At 45.4% G+C, this 12,072-nt stretch overlaps 1 protein-coding gene across 1 annotated transcript in view; it reads left to right on the forward strand.

The window, feature by feature from the left end:
* Nucleotides 1–12,072, forward strand: part of LARP4B (La ribonucleoprotein 4B) — a 113,136-nt gene that overhangs the window by 23,169 nt on the left and 77,895 nt on the right. Inside the window, exon 2 of the mRNA XM_074985033.1 lies at nt 9,441–9,571. Within this exon, the coding sequence (XP_074841134.1) occupies nt 9,491–9,571 (81 nt within the window). The 5' untranslated portion in view covers nt 9,441–9,490. The remainder of the gene's footprint in view (nt 1–9,440; nt 9,572–12,072) is intronic.

Consider the following 12,072-nt stretch of genomic DNA (forward strand, 5'->3'; position numbering starts at 1 on the left):
TTCTTGGTCTCTCTCAACTGTTGAAGTAATCGCTTCTCTGCATTGTGATACATAGTTATAGCTATAGGGTGCTTCTGGAGCTTGGTGTGGACTTAGGCTCTGCCTTTCTTCAAAAGTATCAGTGTCCTCAGATCCTTCTCTCATATGGCTGACTATTGCTGGGATTGTGACTGATAACATAGGCAAGGAAATCGGAGGCACTTGCAGTGTTTAGCCCTTTGTGTGTATACTGATTTTAAGATTTTCCTCTTAAATAACATAAGGCCATGATGCTGTGCATAGTAAGGATACTGTAGCAGATACTACATCCTTTCCACCTTCATGCTTGTGTTTAGCAGAACTTGCAGCATGTTTGGTCGTCAATGCCAGCACATCACCACTCTTGAGAGCAAGGGTCAGCAGCCCCCGGCACGGGTGCCAAGAGTGGCATGCAAGCTGACTTTCATTGGCGCGGGAGGCCTGCCTCTCCTCTCCTCTCCTCTCCCATGCAGCCAGGAGCTTGCTCAAAGCCACATGGATAAACAAAAGACCAGTTAATGCTACCAACTACTACCTAAATGGTAAAGCTCTGTATCTTAACGTATTTATTAACGAAGCTGTTGCAAATAGAACTATTGGTGACTGTAAGAATTATCACCAGCACTTGGACCATACAGAGGTCAACAGGCAAAATTTGAGCCCTCCACCTTGGAAAGGTTGTTGGGCCCAGCTCTGTTGTTTGTTGTTGAAAAAATTACCACAAGTGAAAGTGACAGCAGATTGATTGGTCAGTGCCTTAGTTCTGATTGCACGTAGCAAGTGATTGGTCACATCTATAATGCATCCATGTTTGTTTCAGAAAATCTATTCCCACTAAGCTGTAAGGTTCTTTCAGGTTCACAAGTGCAAGCAAGTTTCCTCTTTATCCTATCTCTGTCCCTACTGATACTGATAATCCAGCTGTGATCTGGTTACTTGCAAATGTTGCTGAGACTCTAGGTCATCCTGATGATAAAAGGGATAATTCTGGTTTTTTTTAAATTGATTATGCTGATTGACACTCCAGTATCAATAATTGACAATGGCAGCCCCTGACCATTGGTGATTATTGTAGGTCTCCATGTGCATGCCTTCCTAATGAGGTTGTAGGGTTGCATGGAGCCTTTAGGCATCACACATTTGTTCTTCTAAGTCTGCATTCTCTTCTGTTTGCTGTTTTTTGTGCTCCATCTGTGAGGTTGAACCAGGATGCTGGTGCAGTTGCTACTGCAATAGGCTGAGGTAAATTCTGTGGCTGTGTAATGTCATTATATTCATTTGCTGCTGTATTTCTCACACCTCCATATCCCCTGTTTGGCAAAGTATTTTCATCATGTCCATGGTAGGAGTAGGGGGCTGATGATACATTGGACTTCTTGCATGATTCATGTCAATTGTTGCCTGTATGTGATAGGCAAAGATAGTAAAGAGCATATCCCGTCCCATCACTGATGTTCCTCAGGTTGTAATATCTGGGATTTTAAAGTTGGCCAGGTCATGGTATGGCTCCTTCTGGGTCAGAACTGATTTTTACGTTACTTAGCCTTCTTGAGCTAATTGATTGAGTCCATGTCTCATCTTGTGAGCCTTCTACTTCAATTTATGGGATTATTGGAGGCTTCTTGAACAGTTGCTGTAGGAGGGTGATCCAAAAATACAATTAAAAAAAAAGTACCTGTTTTTAAACTTCCAAGCTCCACACTTGACACCTGGGAGGGTAGCTGGATAAGATGAAACTTGGAGACACTCCACCTCTGGGCCTAAACATTACTACAGTTGTAATCGGCTTTTACCAACAGAATCTTGATATGTTAGACAATAAGGAAATGATATCTAATGAAGCAGTAATATCAGCTTTGTTAGGTATGCTTCCTTTGTGGACTGCTGTTTTACACAATGAGCAGTCAACCTGTGGAACTAGTTGCTTGGGGATATTGTGAGGGCCGGAAGTATGATTGGGTTTGAAAAAGAATTAAGTAAATTCATGAAGAATGGACTAGTAACCCAGATGATCAGGTGTATAGTCCCATGCTGTAGGAGGTATCCCTAAATTTCTGACTACCTAAAGCTCAGAGAGGACTGGATGATAGAGGGGTGGAACAATTTGAAACTGCCCTGGCTTATTTATTCCCTCCATTCCAACTTCTGTTGGAAGATGGGATATTGGGCTAGATGGACCATAAATTTAGCTCAGCATAGCCATTATGTTCTTAATCTCTCCTTTTTCCTTCCTCTGTATTTTTAGCATGTAAGTTTTAGGGATAAACTTCAGGAACTTCACAGTCAGTGCTGTAGGCTGACCTTATGGAGCTGACTTGGGAGCAAGAACAGAGATATTCAAACAAAAGTCTACTAGCAGATCCAACAACTTAGCACTTTAGGGACAAATTAAGAAGGTTTACCTTTTTATATTTGCACAATCCTGATGAAGCTGCATTGCTATGAATGGCTTTGTAGTTTAGTTAGTTTTGGTCTTAATTTTTATATCATTCCAGGTCATTGTAACCTTTGTTCCCTTTATCATTATCCACTCAAATTTTCTGCTTCATTCAGCCATCTGGGTAGAGCTTGTAGTGCACTTTGAATCTCAGTTGTGCTGATGTCAGGTAGTTTCAGCAGTATCTGCAGCCACCTCTTGCAGGATAGTCATCCATTCCATCAGGGTCAGGGAACAGTTTGTAAAAGCTGAGGGGGCATGGGGGGTGGGGGCTGCTTTCAGATTTTGTAGGGGAAAGTGCTGAGCTAACGGGTGTCAGTAGTTGCGTACAGTATTTGTCATGGTTAGATGGTGGGTTTTCAGAGACAGTATTTGTGCATTTTTCTGTCTACTGCTTGAGAACTCAAGCATTCTGCATCCACTTTGGCCACAGTGCCCTCTGGTTTCCAATTTGTTACAAAAGTTAAAACTTCCATATGCAGAATCTGTGTCCTGTTAATATCAAGCCTGGATAATGCTCAGTGTGTATGGAATATTTTGGGAGAAATTTAGCTACTAAAACTTGTTTCCACTTAATGTGCAAACATTTCTGCTGAAGCTTGCATTTTGGCAGATTTTTCACAGGGATGTCAATAGTCACATCCCTGATGAAGAGCCCTTGCGAGATTCAGTCCCTGATCCAAAGCATGGTGACTTGAGAGATTTCCCTGAAAAAGGTTTTAATTTTTTTCTGGCACTGGGGGGAAAAAAGCAGATTGTTCTGCTTCTTGGAAGTGGTTGAACAGTTTTGTGTGAAGTTTCCAAAAATATTCAATCTGAGGCTGTCTACACTAGCACTTATTTCAGCAAACCTTTTGTCGCTCACTGGTTTCCTACTGTGGTGGAGAAATAACTAGGCAGCCCTTCCCAGAATCCTTTTTTTAAATAGATTGTAGGTACCTTCACAAATGTTTCCTGGAGACTTCTGTGGAAGATTCTTGAGCTACGTATGTGCACATAATGTTTTACTTAGGTCGTTTGTCTAGCTGCTGCAGCCACAGGGAAAAGATAAGCACTGTACTTCACCATGTAAATGTCCATGTTTCTGTGGATGGAGCAGAGCTGTGCTTGTGTAGCCTCTTCTTTTCACAGACCAAGAACTTCTGGAGTATGGAGGTTGCCATGGTTGGCTCTGAGGTAGATGAGCTCTCCACACCTCCCCCCCGCCCCCACCCCATACATTCAGAAGTTCCTATTCCTTTAACAGGGAAAAGATTTTTTTTTTCTGCATAGCTTGCTGCTGTGCTCCAGAGCTGAAAATATTTCAGAGCAGTCACAAGAGCATTATGGGGACCATTTACGTCAACAAAGGCAGTGTAGTGTCTACACTTTATGGGGTGAGGTCCAGCTAACTATGGCAGTCAGTATGCAAAATATTTCACAGTCCTGAGTAATACAGCTAGGTCAGCCTAATATCTAAATGTAGACCAGGCCTTAGTGTTAGGGGCAGAGCACTGATGAGTTACGATATTTTTAACTAACTTTTTTGACATGCTTGTATGGGTATTGAATTTCATTATATTCATGACGTAACTATCAAAGAAGTTTACTACAATTTATCTAATGCAGACTTAAAATGATTATTTAGCAGACTGTTCTGTGGTTGATAACTGGTAGACATCTGTGAAGTGAAGCATTTACTCATCATTAAAAATACTATCTTGCTTGGTTCTTCTTCCACAGGCCTTACATATGTGAAATATTAGTGCTAATGTTAATGTCCTAGAAGGAACAAAGTTGGGGGCAGGGGGAATTAGAAGGAAAGGAAGTTCCCAAGTGGAAGGAAAATTGGTGAGGAAAAACGTGTAGACAAAACAGGAGGAGTAGAAGAAACATGGGTTCTAAAATGTGTCAGCCTGGATTCCATTATGTGTGTGCATGTACCTTGTGTGCACTACTGTTCTTAACTATCAGTGTCTTTTGGGGCTGAGCATGTGCCCTCTGCCTCTTTGAATTCCCATTCAAGTACTCACAGGGTGGGGCATCTGCAATTGTCCCAAGTTCCTTCTTATGCCCCATAGTAGTGAGATGGAATGTAGCTGGTCCAATCCACTAAATTTTAGCTCAAGCTAAGCTTTTTCAAATCTTTTCTCAGCCTCTTCAGAACAATTTCGCTTTTATTTTGGCACCTTAGTCTCTACTAGTGCTTGTTAGAGTGAAAGTTGCTGATCAGACCCATTTGTCCTATCCTGGACTTTTGGGTACTTAATGCATATATGACAGCACTGGGCAACCACAGTTAGTAAGTAGGCCTCACAGCAGGCCACCTGAGGCCCAGACACACCATCTTCCCCCACACTCCTCTTGCATGTTGGGTCACAGGAAACCAACACTTAATGTTCTTCCCCTTCCCTTTCAGAGAACCATGAATCTGCTGATTTTTGGTCTGTCCCTGCTTGTCCCCCTCCCTGCCACAGAGCTGTAACAGCCACAAAGGCACTCCTGTGGGGGACTCAAGCATCGTAGTCCATAGTTGATAGAGCCTTCATCAGCAGAATGCCCATTATACCACCTCACCATCAAGGTGGTCTTCCTTATGGCCATTAGTAGGTATCTTATACTGAACCATCATTTTTCATTTAGACATTGCGGTGATGAAACCACACCCCAAAGTGGTCTTAGAATTGCAGCTGGAATCACTACTCACCAGGACTGAAACATCCATTCTCTGGACAAGTACAGGGTCCTTCTTTACCTAATGAGAATTGTCTTTCAAGCTCTCCCTGCCTCTTCATGGCCTTATCTGGCCAACTGAAAAGGCCATGACTACTTTTCCTCCCAGAAAATCTTGAAATGAGTCATGAGTGGTGACCGCTGGAAATAGTTGGCTGGCGTTTGTAGGTCAAGGCACACTCCACAACAGCAGAGGGAATCTGTTTGGCCTACTTTACAAATTTGCTGATCTGTGTGTTAGCTATGAGGACCTACATATGGAGGACTGCTCCCTTGGTTATGCTTGGGCAGACGCTAAGCTAAGAAAAACGGTACCCTAAATTGACTGACACAGCCAAGACTCCTTACTGCCACAATCCAAGACAAATAGGGATTTACAGTTACCTAAGAAAAAAGCAGCCATGTAGCACTTCAAAGACTAACAACATTTATAAGGTGGTGACCTTTTGTGGGGCAGACCCATGTCTTCCAATCTGGAAGTAGATCAGAAGAAGTGGGTCTGCCCCAGAGAAGCTCATCACCTAATAAATTTTGGTAGTCTTTAAAGTGCTACATGACTGTGGTGTTTTTTTTTTCTTTGTGTTGTGAAGGCACAGACTAACACTGCAACCTCTCTGTGACTATTTACAGTTAACTAGAATGGAATCCACACTGAAAATAACTAGAGCAACACTTCTTAACTGTGGGTCCCACAACCTGCCTTTCATGCCCACTTTTCTAAAGTCCTGCGCTCCCCAAGCTTTGAATTCCAAGGAATTGAGGGGCTAGTTGTTACTGCCCTCAGACAGGATTGCAAAGAATGCATGTGGCAGCCCCAGTGGGCCCTGCTAAGGAAAAAAATCACATGTGCCTGAGGCATGCACCCACTTAGTAGGATATACCCTGACTAAATCATCTCAGATCTCATTAGCTGTAGCATAAGAAACCATTCCTTACAGCCCATCATGTTCAGTGGGAAATCAAAATTTGTTACTTGAATGTACTTCAGTAGCTCATGCTACCTTTTATTTAAAAATAACAGCCTTCACTGTTAATAACTAAATTAGGGCAGCTGGGTGGGGTGAGGGCATTCCTTAATGTTTTTAAATGTGACTTCATCTTAAAGTAACTAGTGGTGAAACTTTTCTAATTAGATTGCTACTGCTACATTAATATTTCATGAAATGTTTTGATGCCACATATGCCAACACATTATTCAGCTCTTAGTTCCTGAATCTTTGACCCCAAAGAAATTCATTTTTCTCTACTGCTTTGTAGCTTAATATTTTAAGGGTCTACTTTGTCAAGAACTGGGTGGGTAGAAGTGCCAGAATATTTTTTTCGTGTTGTTTAGTCCAATCACCACTTTTGCATGCTTAGTATGACATAAGCAAGGTTTCATTTTAAACTGGATGCTTAGTCTTGACAAGGACTTAAATTTTGGTTCCTTGAGCAATGCCACTAAAATAACAGCTCTGGAATGAGCTAATGAGTCAGGTAATTGAACCTGTATCTTGTAATTTTAAGATTCTTTTGTAGATTTGAAAGGATTAGTCTTTTTTAGTAAACATCAGTTTCAACGTACATACACAAACTGATGAAAAATATTTAAATCTGATGGAAATTTACATGTGGGAAAAGTAAAAAGAATGCCTCTTGAGATTGATAACGCAAGCTGTAAACACATGAAAATATACAAAGTAAATATCTTTCAATTCTCAACACCTGTCATTTTTTGAGATTCATAATTTTGCAGAATTGTAAATATAAAAAACTTTTAAAATGTTGAAATGTTACCAATTATAAAAACTTTCTAGCCTTTTAACTTGGATCTGTCATGCAGAACTACCCCACATGTAGAACATAGTCCCACATTGTGGGCTCCAAATTTTAACTTTCTGTACTTGCCATACATAATTTCAGCAACGTTCTTTAAAGTTGCACTTTCAGTTCTAACTGTGTAATAGGTCTTGATTTACTTTAGTTAAACCCTTGTATTCAGAGTGGGGTTACTGGAAAATGTTTTGAATGAGTTCATGCTTTTATAGCCCTCCTTTAAGGAATAAAAAGGTTGAAGTTGCACAAAGGTGTCCTAAAACACCCATTCCCACTTGAGGAAAAACTTACCCACAGAGGTAGATGGCAGTACGTATACGTTCCTTGGCACCACTTGTCAAGCCCTATTTCACTGTGTGTGTTCCTGGGCACGTCTTCCTAAGAGTCAGTGGATTAAGCACTGGAATAGGTTGCTTAGGGAGGTTCTGGAGTCTCCATCGCTGTTGATATTTAAGAGCAGGTTAGATAAACATCAGTCAGGTATTATCTAGATCAGCTGCAGAGAGCTGCTCACTTATTCTGTTACCAGAGTGGCCACACCCCTCTGGTAGGAGTGGCTTGGCTCATCCCTGCCAGTGGAACACCTCCATGCCAGCCTTCCTTCTGTTGGAGCCCAGGGCTGCCCAGTGTGGGCTCCCCAGCCATCACCACAGATAGATTTGTCCTGGGGGCTGGTTTGGAGCTGAGGTGGGTTAACCTTGGGGATGTGGGGGGTGGGTTTGGGTCCAAGAGGGGTTAAGCTTGTGGAAGGGGGAGGATGGGTTTGTGGAGATGGGGGAAGTAAAGGTTGGGGTTAAGGGGGTGGATTTGAGGGCTGAGGCAGGTAAAGCTTGGAGATAGAGGGGCAGGTTGGGGGGCTGACAGGGTGGAGCCTGGGAATGGAGTTCTGCGAAATTCTTTCAAGTTTTAAAAGGGTTCTGTGGCCAAATAAAATTGGGAAACAACTGATCTAGATGGTGCTTGGTTCTGCCAAACGTACAGGGGAATGGATTTGTTTACTTTTCAAGGTCCCTTCCAGTTCTCACCTGATTTTGTTCTCCTCAAGCTCTTGGACCTTCGTCACCATAAGATAGGTTTTTTGTTCTGATCATCTTAATAGCCCTGCTCTGCACCTGTTCCATTTTGAAGTTTTCTTATACATTGGAAACCTGAATTTCACAGAGTATTCCAGATGAGGTTTGTGTTCCTCCAAAAAAAAAAAAAAAAAAAAGCCTCCTTTTCGAGTTCGTTTTAAAATGAAGGATGAGATGGAAAAAATGTCTCTCATTGGCCACGTCTACACGTGCACGCTACTTCGAAGTAGCGGCGCCAACTTCGAAATAGCACCCGTCACGGCTACACGTGTTGGGCGCTATTTCAAAGTTGAAATCGATGTTAGGCGGTGAGACGTCGAAGTCGCTAACCCCATGAGGGGATGGGAATAGCGCCCTACTTCGAAGCTGAACGTCGAAGTAGGGCACGTGTAGCCGATCCGTGTCCTGCAACATTGAAATAACGGGGTCCGCCATGGCGGCCATCAGCTGAGGGGTTGAGAGACGCTCTCTCTCCAGCCCCGGTGGGGCTCTATGGTCACCGTGTGCAGCAGCCCTTAGCCCAGGGCTTCTGGCTGCTGCTGCGGCAGCTGGGGATCCATGCTGAATGCACAGGGTCTGCAACCAGTTGTCGGCTCTGTGGATCTTGTGTTGTTTAGTGCAAGTGTGTCTGGGAGGGGCCCTTTAAGGGAGCGGCTTGCTGTTGAGTCCGCCGTGTGACCCTGGCTGCAGCTGTTCCTGGCACCCTTATTTCGATGTGTGGTACTTTGGCTTGTAGACATTCCCTCGCAGCACCTATTTCGATGTGGTGCTGCCCAACGTCGAAGTTGAACGTTGATGTTGCCAGCCCTGGAGGACGTGTAGACGTTATTCATCGAAATAGCCTAATAAGCTATTCCGATGTAGCGTGCACGTGTAGATGTAGCCATTGTGATCAAACACCAACTAATTAGGAGGAGACACAATAGCTGTACAAATTGAAATGTTGAACCCTCTTCAGTTTTCTGCCTGTCTTGTTGGCTAAAGTAACTTTTTTGGAGCCTGATGGAACAGAGTGACTTAAGCCCTGCTAATGCAGAAAAACACTTGTGGTGTGACCTCTCTTAAAAGTATCTGAGATGAAATGTTATAACAGCTGGGAACCCAAAAATCCCCTTGTACCAAAACTTGGAGTCTTTTTTTTAATCAGATAAGAAAATAAGCAGCAGCTATGGTGAAAAGTAGTAGTGCATTGAAAATCAACCTGAACGCTTCCCAAGGTGAAGCAATGTAAATTGAGCTTTTGAGAGGTTTCCACTGTAGATTTTTCCAGTGAAAAAGAGTTGTAGCTATTCCTCTTGAAGTTGTTCTACAAAATGTTGCCTATGAATTCTTGTCACTTAAGCAGTCACTTAAATACACCTGTATCATTGTATTTTCCTCTGCAGCTTACCACGGTGACAAAGTTCTCTCAGAGGAGCCAAAAAGCAGACAGCTCATGACTTCTGATCAGGACACTAAAGTTGTGGCTGAACCGCAGGTGCAGCAAGTACAAGAAGTTAAAGACAGTTCTCACCTAGTAAGTATTACAGTAAATTAAATCTTTTACCTAGTTACCCAAAGCAGTCTTTGTTTTACACATTAAAACTCATGTGCTCCTTGATTTGGCAGTCTTCACCTGCCATCATAAATACGGAGGGCCGGCGTCATTGACTGAAAATGATTGAAAATGCTCCTTCATAATCGTAAATGGTTTCTCACTCTTGGAACAGTATAAACTTAGTTAACAACATGTTATCTCTTTCTCAGTGGTCACTCAATAACTAGTAGGATGTTTTCATGTCACCCACATATTTGTGAGTTCGTTGACGATTGATCAACCCAATTCTGGAGCCTCAGATCTTACCACAGAAGGACCGGGTGTTCTTCTTCAAGTGTCCCCGTGGGTGCTCCACAATAGGTGTCGGGCTCGCCCGGCGCCGCAGATCAGCTCTTCCAAGCAGTTTCTGCCGGACTGCGCATGCGCCGGCGCGCGCCGCTCCCTTGCGCACTCCTGGCCATGTGCGCGATCCGGTCCCCGCCAGTTCGTCTTAACCGCCGTCGGCTGCAGACGGAATCCGAACTAGGCTAAGGCCAAGTAGCGTATTCAATGACTTCAACTGTTTTTCTTTAAAGTTTTTCGAGTACTTAGGCTACTGCAAGTTAGCCGGTTGTTATTTTTGCAAAAAAACAAACAAACAAAAAAAAAAAAAACAAAGCAACAAACAAACTACAAGCGGGACAGCTTCAATCCAGTCCCAGTAACAGCACCGGAGGCCAGGAGCATAGGGCCATCAGCCCTCCTGCTGCGGCAGGCCATCGGACGGGGAAAACAGCACAGAGAAGGTGCTAAGTACCCGCTTAACAACTGAAAGACTCACCAACAATGTCCTCTTCAGGATTTAAAAAATGTGAGTCCTGCCAAGAGGCGATGCCAGCGTCCAATGGGCACAGTTTATGCATAAGGTGCCTTGGGGAGTCCCATGTTGCACAGAAATGCTCCTTCTGTGCTAAATTAACAGCCAGAGCAAGGAGAGACAGGGAGATGCGGCTTAAAATGCTGCTTTTTGATAAGACCCTCCAGCCAGACGTGCCGGACCGGCCGCAGTAGGAGGGACCCTCCTGGGCCCATAAAAGGAAAGCTGCCTCCCTCACCCCATCAGCACAAAAACGGAGGAAAGCCTCCCCAGCCCGATCCCTGCCGGCAGCAACAGCGAGAGGGACAGGAGGAGTGAGCAGCCCCCAGCCGCAGCAACAGCTGATCGGCGGCGGCACGGAGAGCCACGTGGAAGCGGCTCAGCCTCCCATAATCAGCCAGCCGCCCTGCACCGCAGGCAGGGCGGCGGCTAAACAAGCGCCAGTGGCGTCGGCACCGCAGGCAGCGGCACCGACCCCCGGGGAACCGGCGGTGCAGAGCACGCAGGCACGCAGCCTGCAGGCACCGAAGGACACCGCACGTGCGGCACCGCCTTCGAGCGTGCCTAGCACGGTGCGGACGGGGCCGGCATCCCCTGTGCGTCAGGGGGCGGAGTTACCTCCTCCAGGGAGGGGGAAGGCTGCACACAAGAGGAGGCATTGCAGCCCCTCTCCGGACAGGGCTGTGGAGTTGCTTTCTCACAGCCCTCCGCTTATGTTGCAGACTCTAACCAGAAGGCAGGGGTCCCCCCTAGCCTACCCGGAGCCCCCTTCTCCATTTCTGCAACCAGCCTCACCCTGGCTGGGACCACCTTCACACTTCCTGGGGTTTGAACCGCTGGACTGTTATGCAAAATCGCTCTCTCCAGTGTCTCGACGATCTCCCTCCCCCAGACGCAGAGGGTACGCACCAAGGGAGTGGTCTAGGTCACCTTCCCAAGAACAGTGCCTATACTGCCATGGTCGCCCCTACCACGCGGGGCATAGACACCATTGGCAATCTACTAGGGAAAGATCCCCACAGACGATCTCGTACCCCCGAGGGCAATTGCGACCGGGGACAGAGACTCAAGCATCTCAGGGGGGACTGGTTATGGAACCCCGAGATTTTCCCTCGCAAACCTCTAGCGAGAGGGTGTACCATCACCAGCAGGAACCGGAAGGGTCCAGAGAGACGTACCCCAGCGGTTCCTCGCTCTCCTCCCCGGACGAGGCTACGGCCCCGGGGGACGTCCATCCTCCGGACGATCTCAAACAGTTTCAAGAGCTGTTTAAGAGGGTGGCCTTCACGCAAGGCATCCAGACAGCAGAGGTGCAAGAGAAACACCATAAGCTCCTCAAAAATTTGAGACCTCTGGCCTACTCCAGAGTAGCAATGCCGCTTGATGAAGCGATCTTAGAGTCCGCCACTACGATATGGCAGACCCCTGCGACTATTCCGCCTGTCCAAAAGAGAGCGGATAAGAAATACTTCGTGCCGGCGAAGGGCATGGAGTTCCTGTTCAGCCACCCACAGCCAAATTCCTTGGTGGTGGAGTCGTCGCAACAAAGATCAAAGACATCTCAATTCAGGACAGGGGGAGCAGACAAAGATGCCAAGAAGCTAGAGCTGTTCGGCAGAAAGGT

Source organism: Carettochelys insculpta, chromosome 2 (genome assembly GCF_033958435.1).
Source record: "Carettochelys insculpta isolate YL-2023 chromosome 2, ASM3395843v1, whole genome shotgun sequence".
NCBI classification, from domain to species: Eukaryota; Metazoa; Chordata; order Testudines; family Carettochelyidae; genus Carettochelys; species Carettochelys insculpta.